The sequence below is a fragment of the Lolium rigidum genome, chromosome 2 (assembly GCF_022539505.1).
Source record: "Lolium rigidum isolate FL_2022 chromosome 2, APGP_CSIRO_Lrig_0.1, whole genome shotgun sequence".
Taxonomy (NCBI): Eukaryota; Viridiplantae; Streptophyta; class Magnoliopsida; order Poales; family Poaceae; genus Lolium; species Lolium rigidum.
The window spans coordinates 14781153-14795347 of record NC_061509.1 but is presented as its reverse complement, the minus strand read 5'-3'; the positions used below and the strand labels follow the sequence as shown (position 1 = coordinate 14795347).

At 43.9% G+C, this 14195-nt stretch overlaps 1 protein-coding gene across 1 annotated transcript; it reads right to left on the bottom strand.

Annotated features, from left to right (window-relative positions):
• Positions 1-7265: 7265 nt before the first annotated feature.
• LOC124689240 (disease resistance protein RGA5-like) lies at positions 7266-12855 on the bottom strand. Its single transcript, XM_047222796.1, has 3 exons — positions 11931-12855; positions 8321-8880; positions 7266-8233 (listed from the first exon to the last, which is right to left on the bottom strand). Exons 1-3 carry the CDS (start codon positions 12764-12766, stop codon positions 7266-7268), a joined length of 2364 nt encoding a protein of 787 aa, XP_047078752.1. The 5' UTR covers positions 12767-12855.
• Positions 12856-14195: the final 1340 nt, after the last annotated feature.

Sequence of the window (14195 nt, the reverse complement as noted above, 5' to 3'; positions counted from 1 at the left end):
CATTCCATGCAAAATGAAACCAATGTTCAGGCTACAACCAAAATAAAACGCACCCAAAACACCCCTGTTTAACCACCTAAAACAGGACCAAGTCTGCAACACACCAACATCTTTCCCAACAGGAGCTGCTGAACCAGCTTACAGCCCCACACAGATCAAAAGCTCATCCACAAAAGCTTCAACCACTATCTACCAACACAACACCTAGCAATAGCAACATCAAAGGAACCACATTCGACCCAACACTGCATGCCTGGGCGTTACAGCACCACATGCACTGAGGCTTCTTCCTCCGGGTGCTTCTTCAGGTACTCCAGCGACGCCCTCCCGCCATGTGACAGCTTGGATGCTGGAGCCCAGGAAGAGATCCAGTCGAATGATGAACACTTCAGTTTTGTGTCAGTTCCAGCGGAGCCCTGATTTTTCTCACCAAGTGGTCCATGAACAAGTCCACTTCTTTCCATGTCTCGATCCTTGAAAGGAACCTTCCAGCTCCTTAGGTAGGACAGGATCACATTCCAAACCTGCTTTAGATTCAACCAGGTAAGTCTATTAAACACTAAACTATTCCTAGAATTCCAAATTCCCCACAAGATAGCAAGAGGAAATGAAGTTAAATTGCAGTAAACCTCTTATTGCAAAGCCATCTACTAGCAATATCTAAATATTCCTTGACTCGCATAGCTAAAAATCTCCTCAACCGTACTCCCGCATTTGTTTTGCCACAATACAATCAAAAAAGATATGATGAACACTTTCAAAATCCTTACAGAAAGAGCACTCCATAGGTTTTGGAATACCTCTCTTCCTAAGATTATCCCTAGTCATAATTTTATTTTGTGACAACAACCAGAGGAAAATCTGGATTCTTGGAGGGATTTTTAGATCCCAAACAGACAGGTAAGTAAATTGGAGTTACTCCCCCGAAATTAACTAGGGCATACATAGATTTTGAAGAGTAAACCCCATTAGTTTCATAAGACCAAATCAATTGATCCTCATCTTCATTAAACACTATAGTTTGAGCAATAGCTACCAATTCTTGCCATTGGGACATCATCTCATCGTAAAAAGTTCTCCTAAAATCACATCTCAAATTAACACCATCCCATACCTCACTAACAGTTCTAGTTTGTTGATTACACACAAAGTAAATATCCCAAAATTGGGTAGCTAGATTAGAATTACCAAACCAAATATCTTCCCAAAACCTAACACACCTACCATTCCCTATTTTCCACTTATATCCTATTCTAACAGCTTCTGCAGTCCCCCATCACACCTTTCCGTAAAGTAGATGGGTGGGCATCATGACAAAGAAAGGATGTTTGGGTCCCTAGTATTATACTTGTTGTCAATAATTCTCCTCCACAAAGTTCCTTCTCCTTGTATATACCTCTTAATCCAAGATCCTAAGAGGCATAAATTTAAATCCCGCAAATTTGGGATACCCATGCCCCCAAACTCTTTTTTCATACACACAGATGGCCAATTTGCTAGATGAATTTTGTTATTTCCTTCTTCATCATTCCACATACAATTGGCTAATTGTGTATTTATCGCTTCAAAGCCCATTTAGGGAATTTAAAAAAAGACAACAAATAGATGGGAATGTCGACTAAAACGGACCTAACCAATTCCTTTTGTCTGCAGAGGAAAGAAGTTTCCCCTCCAACCAGACTAGCCTACTTAAGAGAGAGTCAATTAATGGTTGTAGATCCTCCCTTTTTAACTTGTCATAATGTAAAGGAATCCCTAAGTACTTAATTGGGAAAGACCCCAACACACAGCCAAAAATTTCCAGGAAATCATTACATTCTCCTATTTCTACATTTATAGGAATCAGCTCACTCTTATGGTAATTGATACGCATCCCGTAAATTTGTTCAAAACAAAGTTAACATCCATTTGAGATTAGTTGCAATTCTATTACTCTTTTCCAAAAAAGCAGAGTATCATCGCATACTCGAAGGCACACAACCCCTCCAGGAACAAATTCAGAGGCGAGCCCTCTAATCATCCCCTCATTACTCCCTTTGAGGAGCATTTTTGAGAAAACATCTACAACAAAATTAAATGCACTGTAGGGACAGAGGGTCCCCTTGCCTTAAACCTTTGCCGCTTAAGAAAAAATCACTTTCAACCTCATTTATCTTGACACCCACCGATCCTCCAAGTGGTTAGCCGTTTTATCAGCCTAATCCAGAAAGGACTAAAACCTCTAAGATGTAATACCTCATAAAGAAAATCTAAATTAACCCTATCATAGGCTTTTTCATAATCAATCTTGAAGACAAAGCCCTCCTTTTTTCTCCTATGTACCTCATGCACAATTTCATGTGCAAGTGACAACACTCTCTAAAATATACCTACCCTTAATAAATGCGGATTGATTATAAGAGATCAATCTTCCTATTATCTTAGCCAATCTATTTGTCAAGACCTTACGTAAAATTTTAAAACTACAATTAAGCAAACTTATGGGTCTAAACTTCTTCATAGTCCCGGCATCATTTTCTTTTGGAATCAAAGTAATCATGGCAAAGTTTAACCTAAAAATATCAAGTTTATCTTCAAACCAAGCATCAAAAAGGTTCATCAAATCCCGAGCAATAATATTCCAGTACTTCTGATAAAAGAAAAAGGATAAGCCATCAGGCCCAGGTGCACCATCAGCATAAGAGCCAAAAACAGCTTCTTTTACCTCTTCTAAAGTAAAACGACTCCCTAACATATCATTTTCTTCCACAGTCACTTTTTCTTCAGGAAGGAAAAATTATCTAAAAGTCTAATGTCGTGTCTTGCCTCAAGCACCAAATAAATCCTTATAATACTCTTTAGCAACTTCTAACATATCCTTTGTCTCGATAATGTGGCCCTCGGGACCATCTAACACAGGAATCATTTTCTTCCTTCTCCTTTGATTGGCTAAAGCATGAAAGTAAGCAGTATTTCTATCACCCTCACACACATCTTTATCTCTAGAACGTTGTTTAGCTTTTATCTCCTCAATAAGCCAAAAAGAACTCAGCTCTTCAAGGATTTGTTTAAATCTTTCAGCCTCCTCATCTAAAAGGTCTTGAGACTCAGCTTTTATATCTAATCTATCATATTCCTCCATTAGGTTTTTCTTCTTTTTCCTAATCTCAGAGCATCTATATTTGCACTCCACCCTTTAGCGTAACTCCTAAAACATCTAACCTTACCCTGCCAAATATCAAGAGGATTATTACTATTTACCTGTAAAGACCAAGCTTTAACCACCACATCTTGAAAGTCTATCCTAGTACTCCACCATTTTTCAAACTTAAAGCTACTTTTCTTAGGCACTACAGATTCACCAGTAATCCCGCATTATAGGAGTATGATCACTACCTAATCTAGGAAGAGCCCTTGCACTCCCCAAAGGAAACAGAGCTTCAAAACTAGTGTTACAAAAAATCCTATCAATTCTACTCATAATTCTATTGCTCGATTATTACTCCAGTAAATGACCTACCAGCTAGACCTATTTCCACTAGAGCCCATAAATCTATCCATGCATTGAATTTATCAGCCCATTTAAAATCTATAACACCATTACTTTTATCACACTGAGATCTAACTAGATTGAAATCACCACCAATCATAGCAGGGCCATCCCAGTTCAAGAACAACTCATGCAACTCTGAAATAAAAGCCTCCTTACCCTCCTCATAAGGAGACCCATAAACTGTAGTTAGTCTAAAAACCACACCGTAACTTTTGACCCTAACCACCGTACTAACAGAAAAACTCTAATGTCCCAAGAAATAACTTCAAAAATATCACTATTAACACCAACTAGAATCCCACCAACTGAACCAACTGCAGTGCCTAAAGTTCCAATCAAAATTTCTATTCCCTAGTATGGTTTTCAGGAAAGACTTAGAGAATTTCTCTTGTTTTGTCTCCTGAAAACCAATATAATCAACTTTTAAAGGAATAACAGTATCTTCTAAGCACTTTTTCCTACCAGGAGCAGTAATCCCTCTAATATTAAAGAAGGAAATTAACATTGAATTCTCTTCCTAGGGTGCTTGCCCCGTGATTTCCTAATAACCTCTATCCACTTCTCACCCTCATCCTCATATTCATCTATATCATGTTTACTATGAGTAACAGGGGTTGACCAACCTACTTTCTTACCAGAAACTACAGGAGATCCATGAGCATTACACTCCCTAGGGATCTCAACCTCTACTGCCACACTCATACTAGTGGCCATGTCACACACTTGAGACTTAAGTAAAATACCATGATTTTCATCTTTTCCACTACTACCACTAACAAGCAGATATATCAATACCAACATTTCTAGCCAAAGATTCAAGATAATCAACATCTAAGGACTCGAAAAGCATTAGAATGCATTATACCTTTCATCTTCTTGTTAGGCTCCTCCAAGTTGTTCTTCTTCTTGTATTCAATAGCCTTCTTCATCACATTCATAGACCTCGTCCACCCCGGAACTCGCCTTGTAGCCCGAACAGACCCCAAGCTTTCTTCTTCCTTGGTTTCTTCGACTTGGTCGGTGTCCATCACTCCTTCTCGTATCGCCTTCTCAAAGCTAGGCAAGATGTCTTCCGGTAGAGCCAGCTCCATATCACCATCATTCATCTCCATACTATCCAGATTAACCCCATGTTTGCATGCCGACTCTCTTGATCTTCCAAAAGGAAGTTCCGAATTTCTTCACTCACTTCTTCACTAATTCTCGCTAGGACCACTCCTCCAGCATGAACCCGCCTTCCTCATCCACCTCACCATTCTTGAGAAGCAACTCATAAACCTCTTCACCACTCACATACTCCTTGATCTCTCCACCATCAGTAACCAGCCTTCTCCCTACGGATCCGTAGCTAGCCGGGCCAGGATTAACCACTCCGGAGCTTGCAGAGGCATTCCCCGCCGCACCGCCTCCGTCGTATCCATTCCATCTTGTTTATCACCATTCTGTTCTTCATTCCCCTGCTCATCATTTTCATCGATGGAGGAGGAGGCGGTGGAATAGGTGGATCCTCTCGCCACCCCCATAGCGAGTTCCCCCTCAACCTCAAACAACAACTGGTGGAATTTGCCCCTGAAATGGAAAAGTCTACCAACAGGAATCCCGGTAGCATCTCTCGCACTTAATCTTCACCCTTACAACCTCAAAGACAGCCTTTGAAAACACTCATCCAATCTATTTCTTCAAGGATGCCACACACAGACACAGCCTGGGCTATCACATTCCATTCACACCATGGAGGTTGTAAACCATGTATCTTCATCCAGGTCACTTGCATTACTGCCACAGGGTCTGGATCATCATCCCATGCCTCAACCTTTACCCACACTCCAGGTTTTGTTAGGCCAAACCTAGGGTACCCAATCACCCGGTCTACAGTGTAGATGAGGAGGAAATTTCACCAGGTATGACCACCGAGTAAGTTCCCTAATTTGCCATGGCCAATTTGTCCCGTAAATCCCCGCAAACTCCTTGGCCAACTCAGCTTTGGTTATGTTGCCTTCCTCAATCAAGCACAAGCCCACAGCTTTTAGTAGTAGTCACAGGATTGACAACTACCTCGTGAATCTCAATATGGAAGAAACCTAAGCCATTAGCCGCACTTCCTATGTACTTTGCCACTTGAGGAGGTCTCTTGACAACAGGGCATCCTTCAACACCATGGTTGGTAGCTTTGCAAATGAAGCAAAAAGCTTTCTTGTCACAAGATTGCTTGAAGTGACCAGGCTCTCCACAACCAAGGCCAGATGGTGTCTACATAGGACATCTGGTTAGGAATCACCTGAGCTTCACTACCCCCACCAGGTTTCTTCTTCTGCATCTGCTTTGCCATTCCACCTTTTGCCTTAGCTACACTGTCATCCACCTGAGCTTGAGAATTTTGTGGAATCTCTTCATTACTTGGGGCAATCCACTGGTTAGACTGAAACCCATACTGCTGTGGATTAAACTGAGGATAAGGACCTTGAAAAGCCCAAGGAGGAGGCATACCACCAGGAGCAAAACCATAAGGCTGTGGAGGGAACTGAGGGTATGGACCCTGGTTCTGCTGAAAGGGTTGCTGTTGCTGTTGAGTGCCTTGCTGAAATTGGTTGTTGTTGAACTGCCGATTCCGGCTTGTCCCCTCTCCCCTCCGCATCCTCTTCCTCTCGTTCCTTCCTCCACGCCCTCTCGTCGCCCATGATCACCTCTTCGTACTCCGCATCTACAATCTCTACCTCCTCAACTCCAAGATAACATAGTGCCGGTCTTTCTCGGTGGTAATGGCGGCGGTGGAGGGAATACCGAACCCTAGGGCGTGGAGGGCTTATATATGGAGCCACACGCAGGGGAGGGTTGTCCAGATGCTGTGGAATATCCCATAGCTGTCCAAAAAGCGTTTCCAGCTCCTTATCCTCCATGTCCACAACCGGCACCTGTCGCCCACCAGCTCTTGACTTGGTCCATGACGCCATGGACGAGTTCCTGGAACCCACTACCAGCCTCCCCACCTTTTCGGTCCCGCCAAAACCAAGCACAGCACGTACCAATCAAACTTCTGCATCCCCAACCTCCTCTGCGCACTTGTTCAGTATCAGAGAATGATGATGCAGTATCAACAACGCAAGCGCCGCCTTCAACTCCGTTACCGCAAGGCCCAGAGGATGTGGTCTCTTGTTCCACCTCGGCGGTAGCCGCGCATATGCTTTCTCTACGCCAAATCGAATGGGAATCGATGAACGCCCGCTTCTAGATTCTCGCTCCGACGGCGTCCTCTCCTCTCGCCATCAAGCTCCGTGCGCATCCCTGCAGCTCCGCATCTCTCCGAAAGGCCTCCCTGCACCCGCACGATCCTCGGACCGAGCTTCGCCTCGTATCGGCGCCCGGAGCGCCATTATCGCACCCGAGATGAACTTGGACATCGGCTCCAATCGATCCCTCGAACTCGTCGCCGCGCCGAGATAGGCAAGCTCGGGGCAACGGCGATTGGCCCAAACGAGCCCACGCGTAAGCCGAAGCCGCCGCACCGAGGCGAGATAGCTCGGTCCTCCGCGGAATCTCCGTTCGTCGACCTCGACCTCGCCATTGCCGATCCGGCCTTCCTCGCCCGTAGCGCCTTCGCGAGCTCCCATCGCCCCTTCCCCGCCCTCCGCACTCGACCGCCTCCACCACGACCGCTCCCCCGCTCTCCTCTCCTTCCTCATCCGTGCGGATCGCCGCCGTTAGCCTTCGATTCGCCTTGGATTTTGGTAGGAACCTAGCTATCGGCGGTGAGCTCGTGTGAGTGGAAGTGGAAGTGGAACCGGGAGGAGGCAAGTGGCAAGGGAGAACTGTCTCGCGACGCGTGGAGAGGCACATCCCGCGCCCCTGGCCCGCCATGGACGCGGATCGAGGAGATCCCGCCATGGACAGGACCTCGGGTCGGGCTCCAGACAGAGTCGCCCAGGAGTCGCGAGAGCGCCATGGACAGGACCACAAATATTCGAACCCAGGTTGCCTCAGATGCAATATGTAGACTCTCTAGTTTGTGCAATTTGCCTAAAGACTCCAACATAATATGAACTTTCTCGAGAGGATATTTTGATGGTAAACGAAACTTCAACTCCCTCAGCTCGGTCAGGTAACGCAGCTCTTCCAGATCGCTATCTTGTGTAAAGTATGCCCCTCTTAGCTCTCTGAGGGACGTCAGACTCTTATGCCCTGCAGGCAGATATGTAATACAACCAAGATATAGGAACATCAGATTTCTCAGCCGGACAAAACTCCCCGGTAGTTCTTCTGCATTCCCATCTACCCCTTTCAAGTCGAGTGTCTGTAAAAATAATAGCTTTCCTATATCCAGCGGGATCTTTCGGAGTCTTGTGTTCCTTAGCCCTAGGTATCTCAGGTACAATAAATTACCGACACAACTAAGGCTAAGATGGCCACATTCCTCAAGGTTACAATCTTGTAGGTCCAACACACGCAAAACTTCAAATCTCGATAGAGGAAGCATCTGAATAATAACAGGTCTAAAAATGGTGAAGGATCTCACTTGAGAGATGCTACCGGTTGCTAGCTGAGTGGTTGGGAGCTCTGCCTTTTGAATGGACAGCCTGCGGACCTTTCTTTCCAGAGGCGTGTTTAACTTGATAGTATCCATTATAGTGACAAAGTTTTCTTCACTGGCCAAGTCACATATGAGATCGAGCATTATATCATGCACACGACAACTATGTATTCCACCTACAATATCGTTATATATCGGCTGGATCATACTTCGGTTCACAAGCTCGTTGAAGTAACTCAAACCAGCCTCATATAAGTTCTCACCTTGGATGAAACCTTCAGCAATCCATCTTCTTATCAACCGGTCTCTATCAATGATATAGTCTTCTGGGAATGTACTTAAATATAATAAGCAAGTCTTCAGATGAGAAGGGAGATCATAATAGCTAAATGATAATATCCTCTTCATCTCGTCAAAATTAGTATCTCCTTTTGTAAGTCCACTACCAATAGAGTTGAGCAAAACATACCATTGACTACTGGGTTTTATTTGTTGATTACTAGCCAGATGACTGGCTATAGTAATAATGGCCAATGGTACCCCGGCACATTTCTTCAAGATATTCATCGAAACTTCTTGCAATTCAGGAGGACACATATTGTCTCCTGGGAATATTCTCTTATAGAAGAGTCTTTGAGAGTCGCCATTAGAGAGAGGTTCCATGTTATGAACCATATCATCATTATAAGAGGAGCATTCTTTAGAGACATTGATATTGCGGGTAGTAGTGATTATTCTACTTCCGCATTCAGTACCCATCAGAGCATATCTGATTGTTTTCCATGCAGTTACATCCCATATATCATCAACAACGATGAAGTACCTACAAAAGAGAAAATTATGAAAGGCAGACCAAGGATCCATAGATTGTATTATTTAGTGCTACAGGATCAAGACATGATGGATGAAGTGGCGGCAAGCATCTTGTATCCTATATGATAAGAAGGTCCCACAAAAGCTAAAAGATAATTTCTATAGGACAACAGTTAGACAAGCGATGCTAAATGGGGCAGAATATTGGCCCACTAAAAGATAACACATCCAACAAGTAAGTGTCACGAAAATGCACATGCTACGATGGTTGCACGACCATGCAAGAAATGAAAGGATTAGGAACGAGGTAATTCGCGATAGGTTAGGATTGACACAGATCGACGAGAAGGTAGTCCAACACCGACTAAGGTGGTTTGGGCATATCCAGTGGAGGCCTCTAGTTAACACTGGAATTCTAAAGAGTGAACGAGACTAGAAGGGGTAGAGGACGATCAAAGTTGACTTGGGAGGAGGCGGTAAAAAGAGACTTTGAGGGATTAAAATGTACCTAAAATCTTGGCCCTTGATAGGACTACATGGAGATCAGCGATCCATATGCCGCAATCTTAGTTTACTCTTTTTTTTCTTGTCCTTCTTGTTTGGGTTCCCTTTTTTCTCTTGAGTTTCATTTCTAGCCTACCCCAGCTTGCTTGGAAAAAAGGCTTTGATGTTGCTGTTGTTATTGTTGTTGTTGTAGTGAAGAACAAGATTTGCTATATGAGATAAGAAAGTAAAAAATATGATAAAGGAAAACAGTTAGAGGCAAACAACCACATCAAACTTTTAGGAGCTAATCCAAGGAAATAATCCCCGGAGAAAATATAAAAGCATGCCTTGGTACAACCCTCATCCTTCAAACTCAAACTCATCAAAGGGTTGAGATTGTTCCGTACCCGTTCATAAGTTTAATTATGAAGGGGTGCAAAACGATCTCAGCCTTTAATGTATTTGAGTTTGAAGGGGAGAGGGTTATACTCGAGCAAACGCCCTAAATGATTAGTATCACCTATTGTAAGAACCAGACTCGGACTAATATATACAAGGAAACCAACACTGTAAGCTCATCTTGATTTGTAGTCCTAGCACATGGGTTAACTGAACATGCGCTTGCCAAGTTTAGATTACATCTTTTTTGTTGCAAATTACTCTCTCCGAGTCCTTTTTAATTGACTCGAATTTAGTACAAAGTTATACTAAATCTAAGTCAATTAAAAGAGACCGGAGGAAGTAGTTTAGATTATCTTATGCTTGCCGAGGCGCTTGATCTTGATTATATGACGCATATGCCATGCGAGCAATCTTTGTGGGCTACTCTAGACTTATTAGGCAGTTTCTTGTGTGTTCCTATTTAAAAGAATCTTATATGATTTTTACATAGGTATTTAGTTCGTTTCTGGAATATACAAACAAATGCATAATTTGTTTCTTGGGTCGCAAGACTTATAGCCTTTTAAAGCAAGTTGATGTGTCTTGTGTTGAAGTGTATGAGTAGATTGCCTAGCCCTTTCCATCAGTTTAAATCTTTGGTTGTGTTAGCTTAGTGCATGAAGCTTAACATCTTGAACCTGACGATTTTGTAGATCTAGATGAATTTATATTTAATGTTCAGTTATGAAATTTACGAGGGCCAAGAAGTCGATTGGAAGGTAGCTCTCCCAAACTAAATCATTCCTAGCAGGATGCAAAACTAGAATTAAACAGATGGTGATGAACTAATTAAAGAAAATGCTAAATTTAACACTCTGTAAAGTTTTCTGTAAATCTAGTTATAAGTTCCAAATACCAATGTGAAAGATGAACTAGCAGTCCCGCACTTGGATATTGACCCGCGCTATATGTTATCCTAAAGGTAATCTTGTCATGGTGTGATCTACACACATAGATTGTGTGCAGGCTGTGGTGTGAATAGCACACATAGGTTGTGTGCTTTATGTGTGTAAACAAGGCACATGAGTTGTGTTCTGTGTGAGTGATTAGTGCACATAGATTGTTTACCGAATAGGTAGACATGTATGCAGTTCTAGAAATATCTAGGGCATGTAAGGAGAACTCTAGAATTAGTGCATATAGGTTGTGCAGGCATGTCTAGGAATATCCAAAGTATGTAGGGAGAACTCTAGAATTAGGAATGTTCTAGAGTAAGATATTTAGTAGTATGAAATATCTAGAATTTGTAGAGTAATTTAGAAGTATGGTGTAGGGTTTTGGATTGTGTCATATGGCAACAATTTATAAGGTCACATACAAGTATAAATAGGGGTACCATCCCTCCCATGTAAGCAAGGAAACTGAGCATAGGTTGCTGGGGTAAGTATGAGATCCTAGCATAGGTTGCTAGGAAACCGAGCATAGGTTGTTGGGGCAAGCATACGTTGCTAAGTCTGTAGCCATTCGTTGCCAAGTATTGTGTAGCAACCGTTGCTACAGAAGCTAATAGAGGAAGAAGGCATCCGTTGTCTGAAACTATCGTGTGTTATCCTCTGTAGTGCTAGTCCCTTATTTTTTCCTTTTACTCAAAGGAGAGAATAGAGAGAGCAGAGAAGAAACACTATGCATATACCACGGACTCCATGGCCCAATTAACATGGACACATGCTCCAGTTAAATAAATGGACCCTTGGCTATCAACCTTACAAATCAAATCATATTCTCTTATATTGCGTTAGCAAAACCGCGAACATGATACCTGAAGAAATATTGTCATTTTCACTTCAGTACAAGAGAAGGTATACAACATTTTTTTGGACCCGGAAATAATATTGTTTGCTAAAACAACCATTGGAAATCCATGTAGACATACATTTTTTTGGATTCCATTGCAGAATTCTAAAAATCTTATACTCCCTTCATCCCTAAAAAAGTTGTTCAATTTTAGTTATAGATACATTCACATCTAGAAAAAATTGAGCAGCTTTTTTTAGGATGGAGGAAGTACAATGTTAATTAAGCATCTTTTTGAGCATATAGTACAAATTACTCTACATGTTATTTAAATAAATAAATGGCATCTGTGCTAACGACTCTAAGATAAACTAGATTCGGAATTCGATGCGTATGTACCTCTTTGTCCCTAGCGATTCTTGGAGTTGTTCGATGAGCTGCTTTTCATTTAGTGTAGCACCACGCAAACTCATATACCTTTTCCTATCAACTTCAAACAGTATTTCTTTCAAAACTTTCTTGATGTCAGGACTCCGAGACACCGACACAAAAGCCGTACAATCAAAACCTGATCGAACCTCATCATAGATTGCTTTGGCGAGAGTTGTCTTCCCCAGTCCTCCAAATCCAACAATGGAGAGTATCTTGGGTTGTTTGGATGCATCGTCAGTCAAACAGAGCTTCTCAATTAGCTTGTCCCTTGCTGTTTCAATTCCAACAATCCTTTGCTTGTCTTCGTGGAGAGCCACCAGGAGAGGGTCAACGGCTGTGATCCTTGTGGCTGCAGCTAGATTAGCAAAAACACCATCAGCTTTATACCTTTCATGCCTGGCAGCCACATCCTGGACCTGCTCCTTGATGTCCTTGATCGCTGTGGCGATCTGACGGCGAGCCTTGCCCTTTTTGAACAAGCCTTTCATCTTGCTCACGAGCTCCTTGAAGCCGTCCATGTCGGCATCAGTCTCGGAGCCCTTGACGCGCACGAGGAGGGAGTCAACGACGTCCTCCGTGTCATAAGACAGCTCCCGGACGTCGCCGGCCCAGATCCTGACCTCCTCGTCGAGCTGGTCCCGTGGCACCTCCGCCACCCTGCGAAGGGCGGCGCGCATGCTCACCAGCTCGGCGGAGAAAGCCTGGACGTCTCGCTTCACGCCGGTCTGCATCTTGTACTCCTCTTTGAGCAGCTCGCCCAGCTTCGGCAGAAGGGAGCCCATGGCTCCCAAGGCAAGATTCATGGCTGGCTTCTGCTCGATCTCTTAATCGGTTGCGGTGAGCAATGGCTTTTCTCTGAGCCGCGGTTCAGATGAATACGAAAGATATACTCCAGTACAGATTTAGCACTGTGAGGATAGGTCCATGATAGATGCTGACGCTGCATTATTAAATGGATCCATGTCTCCATGAGCATATATTGAATGTGTGGATGGGGTTAGCCTACCCATTGCGTATGGGTGAATGCAGACGCTCCATTATTGCGACCCCTCCTGATACATATTTAACGAGCTGCAGTAACATATCTAGATGAGTATCATTAGTTCATTACTGAAATCCAGATGGTATGAAAGAGCCACACAAGATTTTACTGCAGCAGTATGTGCAAAAGTTCGTTTGCTGAATTACACTTGCTCGTACAGTGATCAACAGTTGGAGCAAAATATGCAAAAATTCTTATGGAGTACACAATTACACTGGACTGTTGGCCTTAGATCAACTTGCAAAGCTAGCACATATATCAATCAACAGTACACTGACTGAAGCTCAGTTCATACATATCAGAAGCCCTTGTGTTTACATAGGATTGTCACCCAGGGCCTGTTGTCAGCTTCAGCTACTCACGCTTATCACTTGGACACTAATCAACTTAAGGCAATGGACACACACGTTTTGGTGCAGCTCAAAACTTGCTTGCTTTTCTTGTGGTCTTGTTGTCTTAAAACTGATACAAGGGTTAGATGGAACTAAGTAGGCGGTGCCATCCCACCAGTGAAAACTATCCAGCTGCTACTTATATCCTGACAAAAGCTAAACACTATCCTGACTGGTCTTGACTTGCTAGTAGCGTGAATGCTTGACTCTGGTGTCTGGTGTTCACACTCCAGTTTCTATCTCTTGCTAGTGTGAACACTTGACCATTCCCTAGACTAGCACACCACCCCACTTGCTATCTCATGTTGGTGTGAACACTTGACCTTTCCTAAAGTAGCACATGCACATGCTGGTGCTGGTGCTTATTAGCAACGTAATTAGTAATCAACAAGGATTCGTTATTGCAGCAGTAAGGGCATCTCCAACCGGGCGACCCATCCCGCGCCCGCGCGTCCGGATGGGTCCAAACGGACAAAAACCCGGCCCAACGCGGGTACGCACCGCAAAAGCGGACGGCCGCGGCGTCCGGAACGACGCAAACCCGGCCCAAATCTTGGCCGGGTTTGCGTGGCCGCGGATGGCACGCGGCGTCCTCGCGTGTCCGCCCTGTCCGCGTGGCCGGCCCACTGTCGGTGCCCCGGTCCTATTAAATGTGGACTCGGGGAAGGGGACTGTCCCTATCCGGTCCCCACTTTCCACTCCGGCCGCACGCGCGAGCTCGAAGCTTCCGCGCCGCCATGGCCCCGAGCGCGAGTTCGAGCCGTCCGCCAACGACCACGAGGCCGGCAGCGGCCCGGC

Excerpts from the sequence above, each read along its gene's own strand:
- LOC124689240 (XM_047222796.1), bottom strand. The coding sequence starts at position 12,766 with ATGAATCTTGCCTTGGGAGCCATGGGCTCCCTTCTGCCGAAGCTGGGC. Across the intron at positions 8,881-11,930 it reads GAATCGCTAGGGACAAAGAG|GTACTTCATCGTTGTTGATG; the intron begins GTACATACGCAT and ends TCTCTTTTGTAG. Across the intron at positions 8,234-8,320 it reads TGCTGAAGGTTTCATCCAAG|GTGGAATACATAGTTGTCGT; the intron begins GTGAGAACTTAT and ends ACGATATTGTAG.